The following is a 14759-nucleotide window of genomic DNA, read 5'->3' on the forward strand; positions in this document are numbered from 1 at the left end:
AGTTCCCCTTGCTTGGATCACTTGTGTAGAGTCTGGTCAAGATGTGGGGCAAAGCTTGATAAATGAGTGCTGCGTCCTGATGGCTGGAATGGAGTTTTTGATACATACATTGTAGTCATCTCTCATTTCTTTAGCATGCTGTTTAATGGGTGAGGGAGATGTGATGACATAGCAGCAAACTGTAAATAAAGGATTGACTGGAGCCCATGGCAAGGAAGTGCTTCCCAACATGCTCTGTTCACACAAGGTTCTCCACCCAGTGATGCTCCTACTGCCAGAACAGTCATGCTACTATGGAGAGTTGCAGCAAAACACAAAGGTGGTCAAGTTGAAAACAGCACACTGTAAATTCTTATCAGCCACTGGACACCAGAGGAGTGCTTTCAGCAGCCACCCTGCCCCTGGCAGATTTCAGCTGAGTGGGAACAGACCAGGCACAAAGGATTCATCTGATCACTTAAAGACAAGCCATGTTAAGGAGTTTGATAGAGGATTCCTGACTAGTCAGACCTTTGCTGAATTTCTGTCTACAGCTTCTCCCCTTATCAAGAAAATATTTCATTAACCTCTGCCACAAACATGTCCTGCTACAAGAGCTATTTAGGGGCATCCATTGCCATTTCTTCAGCCTCAAACCATGTCAGTCCAAGTCTCCTGTGGTTTCTGGAATAGCCTCTCACAGCACCATATGGAACATTGCTCAGGGGTTTCTGGGCATCACTGTCATTCAATGTCTATCTAGTTAAACCCCCCATCTTAAACAACCCCTGTCCACACCATCCCCCTACCTGAGAGGTTTCTGGCTCCTAGGAGAGTGTTGTAATCATTGTTATTATAAAGCACTTAGCAATGCTCACTTATTGCATCTCTCACCAGCCAAATACCCAGAACCCTGTTATTTCAAATGCAGTTGCCTTCATTTGCAGAAGCTCTTCATTGTATTAGTCCATTTCAGCAATGAAAGAAAAAAGAAGTGGGGGTGGAGAGCATTAAAAAAAAAAAAATAGTTTACTGCATTTTATGCCATTACCTCACTACTTTGTGATACACGTCTAAAAGCTGTTTGCAAGACCTCTCCTGCTGTAAGGTGACATCCAGACAAGCTCTGAGGCAGAGATAGTGAAAGCATGAAGCCCAGTTCAATTTTGTCCCAGTACTGCTGCATCACCCAAAGTATTACAGCAACAGAGATTAAGCTGCCAGCTTTCACAGGTCACCTCCTCCCTACTTCTCCCAGTCCAGCTGGGACAAACACTGCTCCCTCCAGAGGGAAATAGCATATACATACCACCTTTCCTCTGAAAAGGATACAAGTCTGTATAAATGGAGGTGCTTGAACCACACTAGAAATACTCAGAAGGTGCTACAGGATTTGCTGAACATGCTCAGGACACTGTTCTGTGATGCTCAGTTTCCACATCTCCAGCTGCAGCCAGCTTTTCACACCAAAAAGGATGCCCCTCCTGTCCTGGAGGACCCCATGAAAGAAGGATGCTCTGCTGGAGCACCTTAAGGAACAAGAATGCTGTGCTAAGCACTGTCGGAGTTTCCCCTGCTGCAAGAAAACACCACTCCACAACAAGCTCTCTCTTCCCTCTCTTCCCAGGGAAGGGTGACTGGGAAACTCTCCTGGAACTTCAGCACAGATGTGCCCCTCTCCTCGCCAGAAGCCAGCAGTGCCTCCCCAGCTGGCTTCACAGCCATCGAAGCAACCATCCACATCCCCTCCCAATTGCAATCCCACAGTTAAAGCAGACAGTGCAACAGCCCATCAGACATCATTTTGAAGGGACTGACCAACGTTAATCTGTCAAATCCTTCTAATATGTCTGACAAAAATATTTTCTGTCTTTTTCAGGGAGGGGAGAATGGAGCTACAAAGGTGAAGCAGTCCCAAACAGAGACAGACTTTCGGGAGCAGAGTCAGAACTGCAGCTCAACCTCCTGATGTTAAATTTGATGTTTGCCCTTAAAAGACAGCACTGGAACAACAAAGCAGGAAACTCACACACCTGTGCATAGCTCAGAGGGAGCCTTCACACACCGTACACTCACATGTAACTGGAATCCAAGATTACAAGATAATTCTCTCTTCTGCTTTTCTAAATGAGTATTAACATTAAAACCAAAAACATGTGACATTCCAAACCCCTATGAATAGAAGGCCTCAGACTCTTTTCTGTGAGAAAGAAAAATCCCAGTCTCTAATGTGGTCCTCTCAATGGGGCCTGTGACATCACCAGCCCCTTTCTATTTAGAATAATGACTTCTTCCACACACCAAGAGATCTGAAATTACCTGTGAAATATATTTCTCTAGGCACAGGCTCAAGAAGCATGTAAATTACCTGGCTTAATGGCCTCCAGAATTTCTCTCCGAGAGAGAGACACAGGGAGCAGGAATTGTTCAGATGATATCTCAGATACCTTTCAAGGGGTTAAACATCCAAGGGATGGTCAGGAGCTACTGTTCTACAGTTTCCCCAGTAACTGGTTCAGCTGGTGAGCACTTGCCACAAAGAGACAATGAGCACAAGGTCCAATTCTAAATGGATGCATCATCAGCATAAAATGCAATTTTAAAGAGAGCATTTCTTGGGAAAGGTGCCTAACCATAATTTACTCAGCACAAGGAGCCAATGCAGGGCTTATGCAGAAGAGGGCACCCATTTAATTTGCAGAAGTCCAATGCTGAGCACTCAGCAACAAGGCCTCTTGCCCTCCAACTAACTGCACAGACAACAGCACTGCCCAAGCTTTGATGCTCAGGCATTTGCCAGAGAACACTGTCCTTCAGAGAAGCTTTTCATCCACAAGGACAGTTCCCACCCTACCAACACGAAAGAAGGGGACAGATACTACCCCTGGAGTTCACGTCCTCCTGCCCATGTTTTTTGTTCTTGCAGCTAAACCTGATGTCTTGTTAGTACATAGCAGAAGAAGCATTCTCCCCAAAACGAAGAGCATGGATTCATTCAAAGAACAGAAAAAGAGTAATTATGTAATCTGGTTATATTTCCTGCTCCACCACTGGCATATTGGAGTCTCTGAAGGCTTAGCTTCCTCATCAGCAAAATGAGCAATAGGGAAGTGCAAGTGCTATTGCAAAGTGCACGTACAAAACTACAACAAGGAGTGGAAGATGGAGAACAGGATAAGATGTTCACACTGCAATGGGGAGTGAGAGGGAAGGGGGACAATCCCAAGGGCATCACGAAAGAATGACCTGTCTCCCCAGGAAACAGGCCTGAGGCACACAGGCTTTGTTCCTGATGCTCGCCAAGACTGGCAGGTTGGTCACCCTTTAACACACAGTGGACAGAAAGTAGGCCAGAGGGTCAATCAGGGATAAGAGAACCCCTGGGAGGTAGGCCTGGCAATGGAAAAATGGGCCAAATTCCTCCATGTAAACCTCCTAAGAGCAGAGGTGTAAGACAAGGTCTTTGCTGAGACTCTTCTAAAGAGAACCTGCCCTCATTCTCGGCCACAAGCATCTTGCTAACCCACATGCTGCCAGAAGCTGTGGTATCACAGCAAGATTAACACAGAAGCAATTTTAAAAACCAGCAATTTCCAAGCTAATTTCCTCACTCACAAGCAGCCACTGAGGGCTGAAGTCCGTCTGGACTTCTCACAGCTATCTGTGCTCAGGATTAACTACACAACACTGCCAGTAATGCAAGCACTCCACTACTCAGAAACTATTAGAAGATAAATATTAAATCTCAATATCAGAGCAGTAGAAAAAAAATGAGGAGAAGGAATGTCATTGTAATAAATACTGTAACCAAGCCAAATGAGGAAGCAAGGTTAGTTTCATGTGGAAAATTAGACAAAAAAAATGCAATATACTTGGCGTAGTCCTTGCTTTGGTTGTGGGATCTGGACTTTTGTGCAATGAACCTCATGAAGTTCAGAACAGTTCAACAAACCACAGCTCAGCCAGTACTGCAGTTTGGCAGCTCTGGGATGAAATTGTTGCTCTGGCCACCAACTCCACCCAGCCCTGAGGCACCAGGCCTTGCACATGAGCCCTTCATCTAACATACAGAGTTAAGTGGAGAAACTGCAGGTACGTGCACCACTTGTGGCCCCAACAAGGCCTTAAGTAACGCAGCAGCTGGAACAGCTCACCTGCAGCCCAAGCAGGTTCCATTTCACCACACTGCAATCACTCCGATACTCCTCCATAAGGACAGGTACTATTTACTAAACCTTTCCTTTCTGCAGCTGCTTGGTGCTCTCTGAAAAAAAACTTCACGTACAAGAGCCCTGATGTTATCTAGTGAGATTTAATAACAACTGAAATGGCCCAGACACAGCAATAAGTAGATTTAACTAAGAATGAAAGTCAAGTATTGCACAGACTGCCATAAAAACATCACATCGTTTTTTCTGGCAAGTGGCAAACCTACTCTTCCACCAGCCAGCTGTGACTCCAGAGAGCAGGATGGGGTCTGGCAGCCATTTCCCCCTGAGAAGGTGGCTGGCCATGCACTCAGTTGCCTAAGAGTCCCCAAATAAGTGACATTTATTAAGTGGCCCTCATAAAATAAAAAAAGGCGAGTCTGCTTTCAGCGCACATAATCACATTCATAAACTGCACAAACCAGCAATGCTTTCAGCACAAGGCTCCACTTGGAGCGATGTCAAGAGAAGAAGGGCAGGAAAAGATTCCCACGCAGCAGCGTTGCCACAGGCAGTGCCCCTGCAGAGCACCAACCTTGGAATGCAGCCTCACCTCTGCCTTGGGAATGCTGTGCCTGCTCGAGCAAACACAGCCCCAGCAGGGCTGTCACCACAGGGCTGCAAGAAGGGAAAAGGTATGAGCCAGCTCAGCACTCACAATGCTGAAGCAAGACCTCGTGCCAAAATGTGGTTGTCAGAGCCCTTTTGTACCCAGCTGCTCCATCCTCGCGTCTGGGCAGGGAGCACAGGGATACAGGGGGAAACCGAGGGTAGAAATTCACCTGCGGAAGGAGCCACTGCACACGAAAAAGAGCCCCAAGCACTTAGCAGGCAGTAGGGGTGAGACTCAGCTAGTTAGATTTTTCTCTAAAGTAAAGACTAGATCAAAACAAATAAACATAGCAAGGAGCAAGTGACACAGAAAGGTTCAATTTAGCCTTAAGATGATGGGTAAAAAGGCGGTTTTGATGTCAGAAATGCCAACACAACATTTTTGCTGCTGGGTCAAACAGGCGGGCAGGTGCTAAATGGGGTTATTTAGAAACTGGGACCAAAGCATGAGCAGATAGTAAATGTGTTAGATGTGTTTCTTTTCTTCACCTCACAGTAAAAATCACATCAGGAGCAAGGAAAAACACCGCCATATTTAAAAGACAAAGGCCTGAAAGTTACCCCCAGCATAATCCCACAGCATGGTTATATCAGGGATGAATTTGCCCCAGTATCTTGAAAATTTTCTTGACAACTCTCAGCTTTTAAACCTACACAGCTGTGGCAGAGTACAGCATGCAAGACTGACAACAGCAAATTCTCCTGCATCGTAACAAGCCCAGCATCAGGAATGGCTCAATCAGAAGTCCCTCAGCCAAGGAGGGGCACAAAACCATCAACCATCCCTCTTCACAGAGAGGGCCCCTTTTGGTCTGTGCTCTTGGATCTGTGAGAGGCAAAATAAAGTCATCAGTTTGATCACTGATCAACAATTATTAAGACTTCCTAGCCAACAAAACCAGAATAAATAAAAACTAGGGGCTGTGTGAAGAGAAAAATATTGATTTTTTTTTTCATACTCATGTAATCTACCCTCCTTCCCAGAGCAGGCAGGGGAGGAGGGGAAAGCAGAGTGCCCACAAAGCTTTGACGCATGCCTAGCTCACTGTCCTGAAACCCTTTTCAGCTTGCAGGCCTTGAATAATTAAATGCTGGTTTTTCTACCCTTTTTTCCCCTGGTATTCATGACACACTGCTGCAGAAGGTTTACTTTTACCTGGGCAAGGGGCATCCCTCACCCTGCAGAGGTACTGGAAGCACATGAGCCCATGCAATACTTCCCACACACACTGATCCCAAGAATGTGACACTACAGTGAACGCTCAGCAGAGACCTCTAATTTACAAGAGTATCTCAGACATGAGGAAATGGCACTTTGGCTCCTCCTGGGTCTACTGAGTTCGTTATGGAGCAATAAAAAGACATTCAACCACTCACAGCCCAGAATCTGACTCAATCTTCAACACCTGATAAAGCCGAACATTAGTGCTTCGCTTGGCTTAAGTCTGTCTCTGTTTTGGTGTTCATGTTACAGCTGCCAAAAATCTGCCTGTGAAACCCACCATACATTAGAAATGCAAACAAGGCACTGCATTCATGACCCTCCCTGTGTCATACTGTATAGAAACCACAACAGAGAGATATTATTACATGAAATTCAACAGCTCTGAGACTTCAAATACAAGAATACCTCTGGTTCAACAAAAATTACATCACTGAGAGTTTTATATATTTTTGATGGGTAAGTAGCTTACACAAGGTTACCTCTGAAAATTATTTAGGTACATGCCCCTTGTTTTGCTTTCTTATTTGGAGAATTAATGTGAACTCAGACTGTGGATGTGGGATTCTTCTGGACTGCAGAATATTAAGTGCTCACTGGAGAAGAAACAGACCCTGACAGCAAACTGGCAGCTCGTGACAAAAGTTTCAGGACCCAGCTCTGTTATGAGTTGAGAGGCACTGGTATTTATAAGGAGAATTATATCCTCATTTGTTTACTTCAGTGGAGATGGATATAACACTTTCCCAATTCTTTCCACCAATCCAACCATTTAAGGTCTAACTTGGTGCTTGGAAGGCCAAGAGGCTCAGAAGCCCAAACACATGAGGCAGGCTCTGTTTACCAACAAATCAAGTACACAGGAGCAGCCACACCATGAACCTGTACCGTGCCTTCTGCATCACTGGTTTTTAGCTCTGAAATGGTGTTCCAGCAGGGACTGAGGGAAGCTGACATGCTGCTGCCACGACTCCAACTATTACTATCCTTGTTGGATAATATTGATTTAATGCTCCTGTAGACACATCTTCCAGGTTATCCTGAGCAAACCTCTCTGGTCCACAGCCACGTGCTCTGCACACTTGCAAGCCTTTCAATTGCTCAATGCCACAGTGAAAAGCCTGGCCTGATCCTTCATTTAGAGGAACTCAGATAAGAAAATCTCACCAAAACGAGTATGTACTTTAACAAAACTACTCCTGCAAATAACATTCCTAGAGATGGGAAGCGGCCAGTATTTTGGTCATGAGAGTTTCACCCTTCTGTGTCCTTGTGTCTGCACACCCCATCTTTTCCACCCCCCACCCTTCTCTGAAGCATAAGTTGCTTTCCAACACTACACAGATTTTTGCTCCAATGCACAGCATGATCTAACTAATTCACACTTCATTGCTCTGCACACCTCATCATTTGCTCATAAAAACAGCAGTCTCTCTATCCCTTCACTTGCTCCCTGTTTCTTCCTCCTCCTCCTCCATCCTCCTGTACCTCCTCAGCACAACTCCACTACGGAAGCTGCACTGAAGAGGCTCACATTACCAGGACTCCATTGCTTTTACAAAATTTACTAGCTCGCTGTGAAACCTCATAAATAATTCAAGATAGACAACCTTTGTCAGGTAAACGAACGTTCCTTTTGTAATCCATCGCTCTGGGTTTTCTATTACAGTGATACCCGTACTCACTGTAGGCACAATCCATATTGATTCATGAATTCCCCAAGTGTCACTGTGGGGCAGAGTAGAAGAGTTTTGGCACCAGCAGAGTCCAAGTAAACTCAAAGTCTACCCAGGGCTTCAGAATATTCATAGCAGATACCCACTGGTGCAGAAGTAGCTCCAGTCTAGTCCATTCAAGGACAATGAAAGAAGGAACAAGGTCGAGGGAGACCAAGAGACAGTCTTATTAAAGATCTCCTTTTCACTGCACGAACTTCAGGGACTTTAACATACACCAGATCTAAAAATGATGTTGCATCCTGTACCTCTTGCATTTAACTCCATGTTTATCAGTGTTGTTACTGTGTAAAGGCACTTAGGGATTGGCAAACTCAACTTGTTTTGAAAACTGTGCCCAAGGCTTTGCCATCAACAGCGCTATTGTACTAGATGGTTTACAACGCCATTTAGCACCCAATCTGATTGTTGTCAGCAATTACCTCCCCTGGAGTTCTCAGCCCCACGCAGGAGCGTGGGGAGGAGACTTGATTCCGGTTCTCCTGGAAGGCTGTCTCCAGTGGCCCTGGGAGAAGGTGTGCTGTGCAACAGCTCCTGCACCGTCCCCACCAGACCGCGAAGCAGCTTCTGAGGAGGCGGCACGGCAGCCTAATCACACGCAGTAATAACAACCTTGGACGGAGTTAATGAATAGATAGAGAAACCACAGACCATGCACCTTTTGTAGGGCCTGACTGCCTTTCAGATCTGTGAGTCTCACCCTGCAGTCCTTTCACCCGTCACAAGCTCAGCTGGTTAAATACCCTGATCGCTCACCCGTCAGTCAATGCAAGAAACACTTTGCTTTACAGGGGAAGGATGAGTCCTTTGGCCTGGGTAAACACCTTTTATTTCTTATGATGTTTGTGACCAAAAGATAATGGCTGAGACAGAATGGGTAGGGTCATAGGACAACTACCAAACTTAGGAAGAGAAGTCACTGCTTTCTCCAAAAGATCAAAAGATTCAGCCTGAAGAAAATGTTGCCAGTATCTTGTTCATACAAAGTAACCCTCTAGTAACAATTTGTACACCCCATCTCGCTGTAAAAAAACACTTGGGGATGAAGGCTACACTACAGGCAGAGCTCTAAAACAACAAACTACTACCAACACTTCTGAGAGGAAAAATAATTCTTAACAAAACTCACTTTGCCTTCAACAAGCTCCTAGGAAACTATATATCGACAAGTTCAGATACCCTCCTCTCCTGATGAAGGTTTCACTCAGGTATTTTGCTTGGTAGTGACTTTTGCTTTTATTTCATCCCACTTGACTATTTCGTGAGCTGAAAAAGCATTGTCTGAATCGTATGGCGTGTGCACATGTACAATGTTACAGGGTGCAGATGTCCCAGCACTTAAGCCCTCTAGAGCTTTTCTTACAGCTTTTGAAGCCAAACACAAGGAAACTCGATCAAGGATAAACGTTCAGCTTTCCATTTAGACCCTATGTAACCACCTGCAGCATTTAAGAGGCTGTTGCACACACACACACACACACACACACACAATACAGACGAAGCTTCTTTACAACAAAGCTGCTGAACTCTGCCTGTCAAACACTGAGCACAAGCCCATTTCTACCCTCAGGTCTGTGTGCAGGAGCCTTATCGATTTCAGTGGGAACCCACACCCGTTCTCAGGGGAATTTCAATTAACAATTTCTCAGTGTACACAGCTGAAAAATTCAAGCTCCTGAAACCACAATCTTGAAGGGGATGACAGCAGGCAGGGTATGGTGTTGAGGTGTCACAAAGACACTGAGAACTGAGCAGGAAACATTCAGGAATGGCAACAGGAATGAAGGAAAAAGTTTTAAATGCCAAAGAAATACTGCAAATGGGTTCTAAATAACATTTGTTCCTCTCTGTGGGGCTCTTCTTTCACCTCTGGGAAGTTCAGGGTGCCTCTGCACACCTCTGAAGGGTTTCTGCCACCAAGCACAGCCCACATAGGGCTGCTTCAGGGACACTGGGTGTTTGCGCCTCCACTGGGTACAAACTGTCACAGAGGCTGCTCGGCCCTCATGGGGACAGAGCGACATTATCTGTCAGTCACTCATCGTGGTAAATTGCCCTCCCAGGGAGCTGTGTCTCTACTAAGCCGAGCACAGCAGAAGACAAGCAGGACCATCTCCCCAGTTCTTCTCTGCTCCTTTTTCACACGTTCCCTTTTCAAGCGTCAAATAATTGGAAGAGATTTTTGACTGCACAGCAGGTGAGCAGTAGAACAAGAAAAAGAGCTTCCCCTACGTGGCATCATCCAAACCCTAAAACATCCAGTTCTAATAGAGTTATTTATTTCAAGCCCTGCTAGCCCAGATGTGCCATCACTACCAGCATCATTAACCTCATTCGGGGTGAAATGACACAAGTACAAATCAAAATCTGCTACAAAGAAGCAACTAATTTGGAAGAGGCAGCCTCAGGCCCACCTTCCTGTGGGGATGGGAAGCTATTAGGACTTACTGCTCTAGGCTCACTGTCCCACAGAAACACAGGTAACACCTGCAGCTTGCTGCCCAAACCAACTGCCTGCAACTTACAAGTGCTAAATGCACTGGAGAAGCAGGACTGAATGCTGGATCCCAGGCTGGCACTTCTCCCTGCAGACATCTCGCTCTACTCTGGCCGGCTGGTCAGAGATGCCCTGCAGAGCAGCGAGGAAGCCGAGCCTCGCCGGCGGACCTGCAGCAATTCGGCACACACCTGCTTCCTCACAAGAAGCAAATGGCTCACCACCCTCTAGCAGATGGCAATTTTCTTTCAAGTCCAAGTGACAAAAAGCCTTGCTGCAAAGTGAGGAGGGGGTTTGTTCTGGTCCCCAGCAGCAGTATTTGCAGCCACATTCCCCAGCACTCACATGCACACAATCTCCACCAGTGGGAGGCAACGGCAATACAGGTGCAGGACTCCCCTGACCAACCAGGCTTTCAATCATCTAATGCCAAATGGCTCAGAAATTCAAGCAGAGGTTGTTACCATGCTGCCAGAGGAATCCCTCTGTGTACTATTTAAAAGAAAAATTAACTGCAACCAACAGCCTTTCTTTCCACAGCCATTAATCCCATTGACCACACAGATGCACATTCTTGTACGTGATGATTCCTAAAAGGAGCCTTGTCAGTCAGTGGACATCACCTACCGCGCCCGCCCCAATGGGTTTGTTCCAATCTGGGATTTTGCTTTTTAAATCTCAATGAGAAATTCCCCTTTGGACAACTGGCTGAGCCGAGCTTTCCTTAGCTCAGCATAAGATGATTAAAACCATGCTACCCAGGAGGAGAGAGATAATGTAGAACACCAGCGATTTATCAGGGACAGAACCAAGAATCAACATGCTGACAATAATTAATACAATTGTAACCAAAAATGAAAAAAAAAAAAAAAAAGAAAAATGTTCCTTATTTTCTCCTTTCTCCCTGCTTAGGCAAAATATCATAATCATTCAGTCTGCTGTCTGCCAGAAGGAAACAGTTCTGGGGCTGCTTAAAAAAGCAGCCTCATTTTTGAGAGTCCCGTAGTGAAAGATGACTTCAGTGATTTACAGGGAAAACCTCCAAAGACAAACTTGTTTCTAATCAATGTTCTGAATCATTCACAAGAGTGCATTGTCCAAAGCAGGAGAAAATTGGCTTATAACAGGAAGAATTTAGCAGCCCATCTCATCAGCTCAACTCAGCTTCTGACCGACAAAACTGTCAAAGACATTGAAGTTATATCCAGCCTCTTTAAAAACGAGAAAGGTGCAAACAGGTAACTACTCAGGGAGAGCAGTCAATTAAGGAGGGTTATTCAAGCCTTGGTGCCAGTTACCATTGCACTCTTTACTTCCATTAAGTATTTCCTTCCCGAAAAACAATCACAGCGACCCTGGGGCAGAACTCGCCAGGCACTTCAGCCCACATGTTACAGCATTAACCTACTGCCCAGCAATTGTGCATCATCATCAGATATCCATTCGTGACTCTCCTCTTCTCTGGGTTCATAGAACAGGTCACAAGGGGAACAAAACCAGCACGAAAATACCAGGTCAGGTTGAGGTCTTGCATCCCTTCTGTGTCTCCTCTCCAGATGCAGCCAGACAGTACTGATTCCCACCAGAGACACACACAGAATTAGTGGCCTTTTCAGGACCATTTCTTCATATTTGTAAGAAATTATGAAACTTTGCCAGTGGATTCAGTTTTTGCTCATCTTGCTTCACCCAGTGCAGGATCAGGCCCACCCTGATAAGTCCACTGATAAGAGAGCAGAGAGCTAGCAAAATCCAGTCTAGCAAATTATATTGGAATAAAACTTCCTTGGTTAAAAAGCTGGCACTGCTTATTAGAACAACAGATAATAATGAGTCTGGGTGAGGGAAGGCCAGCACATTATTTACAAATTATATACCTGTCTATGTCTCTCTTAGTATAGGAATCTTCTTGTAAAACTTTCCGCAGTTATAAATAAAACACAATTTTGACTCACAAACTGGTACCCAGAAGAGATTTATTCTCTAAAGTGATTCTGTGTTCTGAATTTAAGAAGAGAAAGCAACAACTTACAATCCACGAAAAGCTGCTGAAATATCAAAAACATCCCACAAACTTTATCTGTACTTCCCCACGTACATAATCCCCTTTGCTTCCACAGGAGTTCTCATGGAAGCGAAGATCGTTCATGGGAGAGCAAGGCTGGATCAGGCCGTAAGGCTGTGGTACTTGGAGAACTGGCATGTTCCCTTTCCTCTCCTCCCCCTGTAGGTAGACATTTCTCAGGGTCTTCTTCTGAGGAATTTCTATATTTACGTGACAGCAAGAAAAGGGAACCCATCGGCTCCCAAACATCAAAGATATTTAGAAATATGGACAGACGACCCAAAAGAATCCAGAAAGAAGCTGTCTGAACGAGAAGGATTTCTGAATAAACAACCATGCCTTCAGTGAAGTCAGATATTAACACGCTAAGCTACAGCTCTCGCAAATAAACAGCACTGTTTCTTCTGCCGATAAGCCTTCTTTTCAGAAGGCCTGACTACATGCTTGTAAAAATGTACTTTGAGATCAAAGACACTAATCTAAAAGGCTTTCAAAAATATTGCCTAGGACATATATACATACAGAATGTATTTCTATTCTTAAGCAAATCACAAATGACAAGAAAATTGTGACATAAAGCAGTGCACATCCACTGGGGCAGCACAAAGTTAAGGGCTACACTGCTATTATTAACTCTATGTCATTGAAATCTTTCCCCCACCTTCGGAAATGCAGACTGTAAGGACACAGTGTCAGCCTTTACTTTGAATCGTCTGGATTTCTTTCCGTTTTGTGTCAACAAACCCCAGCATTTCATAACGGAGATGACAGTCTCTTAAAATACATCTCGGCAAGGTTTCACATGGATGTGTGGAGGGGGACAAGCTTAAGGGTTATCACGGTAGGCAAGAGAGCCGACCGTGTTAGCAAATATTCCCAAATGTTAACTTCCAAAACGTTCGCTTTCTTCAAAAAAAATCTATTTATATCCTTCCTGCAGCAACTCTCCAGTCCCCCACCCCCTCACCCAAATGAGCTGCTTTCCGACTTTCTCTTTCAATAGATCACAGCCAATTTCGGTCGGTCCAGAAGGAGGGAGAAGAGGAGGACCCGCCAGCTCGGATAGCCTGTGGAACTACCCAGCTATTATTAGTTTATGCTCAAACTCCGGTGGGCACGGCCGGTCTGTGGGTACCATATTGCGTGCTTGAAACGGGGATGGCGGGGGAAAGAAAGAAGTCCTTTTCGCTCTTTCCCCCCTCTCGCCGCACATCAGGCTCCGATAGCCGCCCTGCGGACCGGCACCCGCCGGGGAAGTTTGTGCTTTCCAGCAACTTTGGGTCTCGCTGCTCGCCCCGCCGCCCCGGCGGGGAACGGGCGGAGACCCCCGCGCCCGCCCGCATCCAGCGCGGCGGCACCGGCAGCGCCCGCCGCGGCCCCGTCGCTCCCCGCAGGCCCCGGGGCGGCCCCGCGATGCGCCACCGCGCCGGGCCGAGCCGAGCCGCGGGGTCCCGGCCGGGGCGGCGGCACTTACGTGTGCTGCTGGGGGAAGCTGTAGCCGTGCGCGGCGGGGGCGGCGAGGAGCAGCAGCAGGGCCAGGTGGCCGCAGAGCGCCGGGGCGACGGGCGCCGCGCTGCCGGTCGGAGCCGCCATCGCCATGTTTCCATTAACGGCGCGGCGGGGAAGGGGCAGAGGCGGCCCCGCGGGGAGGGCTCCCCCCGCCGCCACTCGTGCGACGAGCGCGGCAGTCCTCGGCAGGGAGGGAGAGGGGCGGGCGGGGAGCAGCGCCGCACCGGCTTGCGGGCACCGACCGGCGGCCGCTCGCCCCGCTGCCTGTCCGCGGTGGCCGGCACTGAGCGCCCGCTGAGCGCTACTTTCCCTCAAATAGGCGGCCCGGCCCGGCCCAGCCTCCTCTCCGCCCGCTCCCTCCCTCCCTCCGGCCCCCCGCACCGCCCCGGCCCCCGCGCCCCGCCGCCGCAGCGCATGCGCCCCGCCCGCGCCCCCCCGCCGGTCCCGGCTCCGCACCGGGATGGGGAGCCCCGGCCCCGCATCCCAGCGCGGCGCGTGCCCCGCCCGCGGTCTGTCCCCCGCACCCCGGCGCGTTTGGCACCCCCCGCTCCCTCCCCGGGCACTGCCCCGCCGGCAGGTTCCCCGCGCTCCGAGTGATGAGGGACCTCGCGGCTCCTTCGCATCCTCCGCGCGGATCTGTCACTGCCATTCCTGCCCGGGGACAGCGGTTCCTGCGGGGCCACCTCCCGGAGACGCGGCAGCGCATGGGAATCTCCAGTTATGTTTAATAATAATAGCAGCGGCTATGATATTTTTTAAAGCACGCCACGACTTCGGGGAGTGTTCCCGGGCGCGACAGGAGGGCAGGCTGCAAATTCAAAATAGTGGAATTAATAACTGCAGCCCCGAAAGCAGCACAGTTTCTGAGCCAGACTTTTGGAGGCCTGGATCTTGCAACACTGTCTTCTTGGTAGCTGCAGAATAATTTCAT

The 14759-nt window shown here is 47.6% G+C and overlaps 1 protein-coding gene across 3 annotated transcripts in view; it reads right to left on the bottom strand.

The window, feature by feature from the left end:
* Positions 1-14507, bottom strand: part of CACNA2D2 (calcium voltage-gated channel auxiliary subunit alpha2delta 2) — a 212706-nt gene extending 198199 nt beyond the window's left edge. For 2 of the 3 annotated variants that reach the window (XM_071550575.1, XM_071550574.1), the window contains exon 1: positions 13794-14187. In XM_071550575.1, the coding sequence (XP_071406676.1) occupies positions 13794-13918 (125 nt within the window). In that variant the 5' untranslated portion in view covers positions 13919-14187. Of the gene's footprint in view, positions 1-13793; positions 14188-14433 lie in introns of those variants that run through there. The other variant, XM_071550576.1, reaches the window with a different exon arrangement.
* Between the last annotated feature and the right edge of the window lie 252 nt (positions 14508-14759).

Source organism: Pithys albifrons, chromosome 3, assembly GCF_047495875.1.
Source record: "Pithys albifrons albifrons isolate INPA30051 chromosome 3, PitAlb_v1, whole genome shotgun sequence".
Classification (NCBI taxonomy): Eukaryota; Metazoa; Chordata; class Aves; order Passeriformes; family Thamnophilidae; genus Pithys; species Pithys albifrons.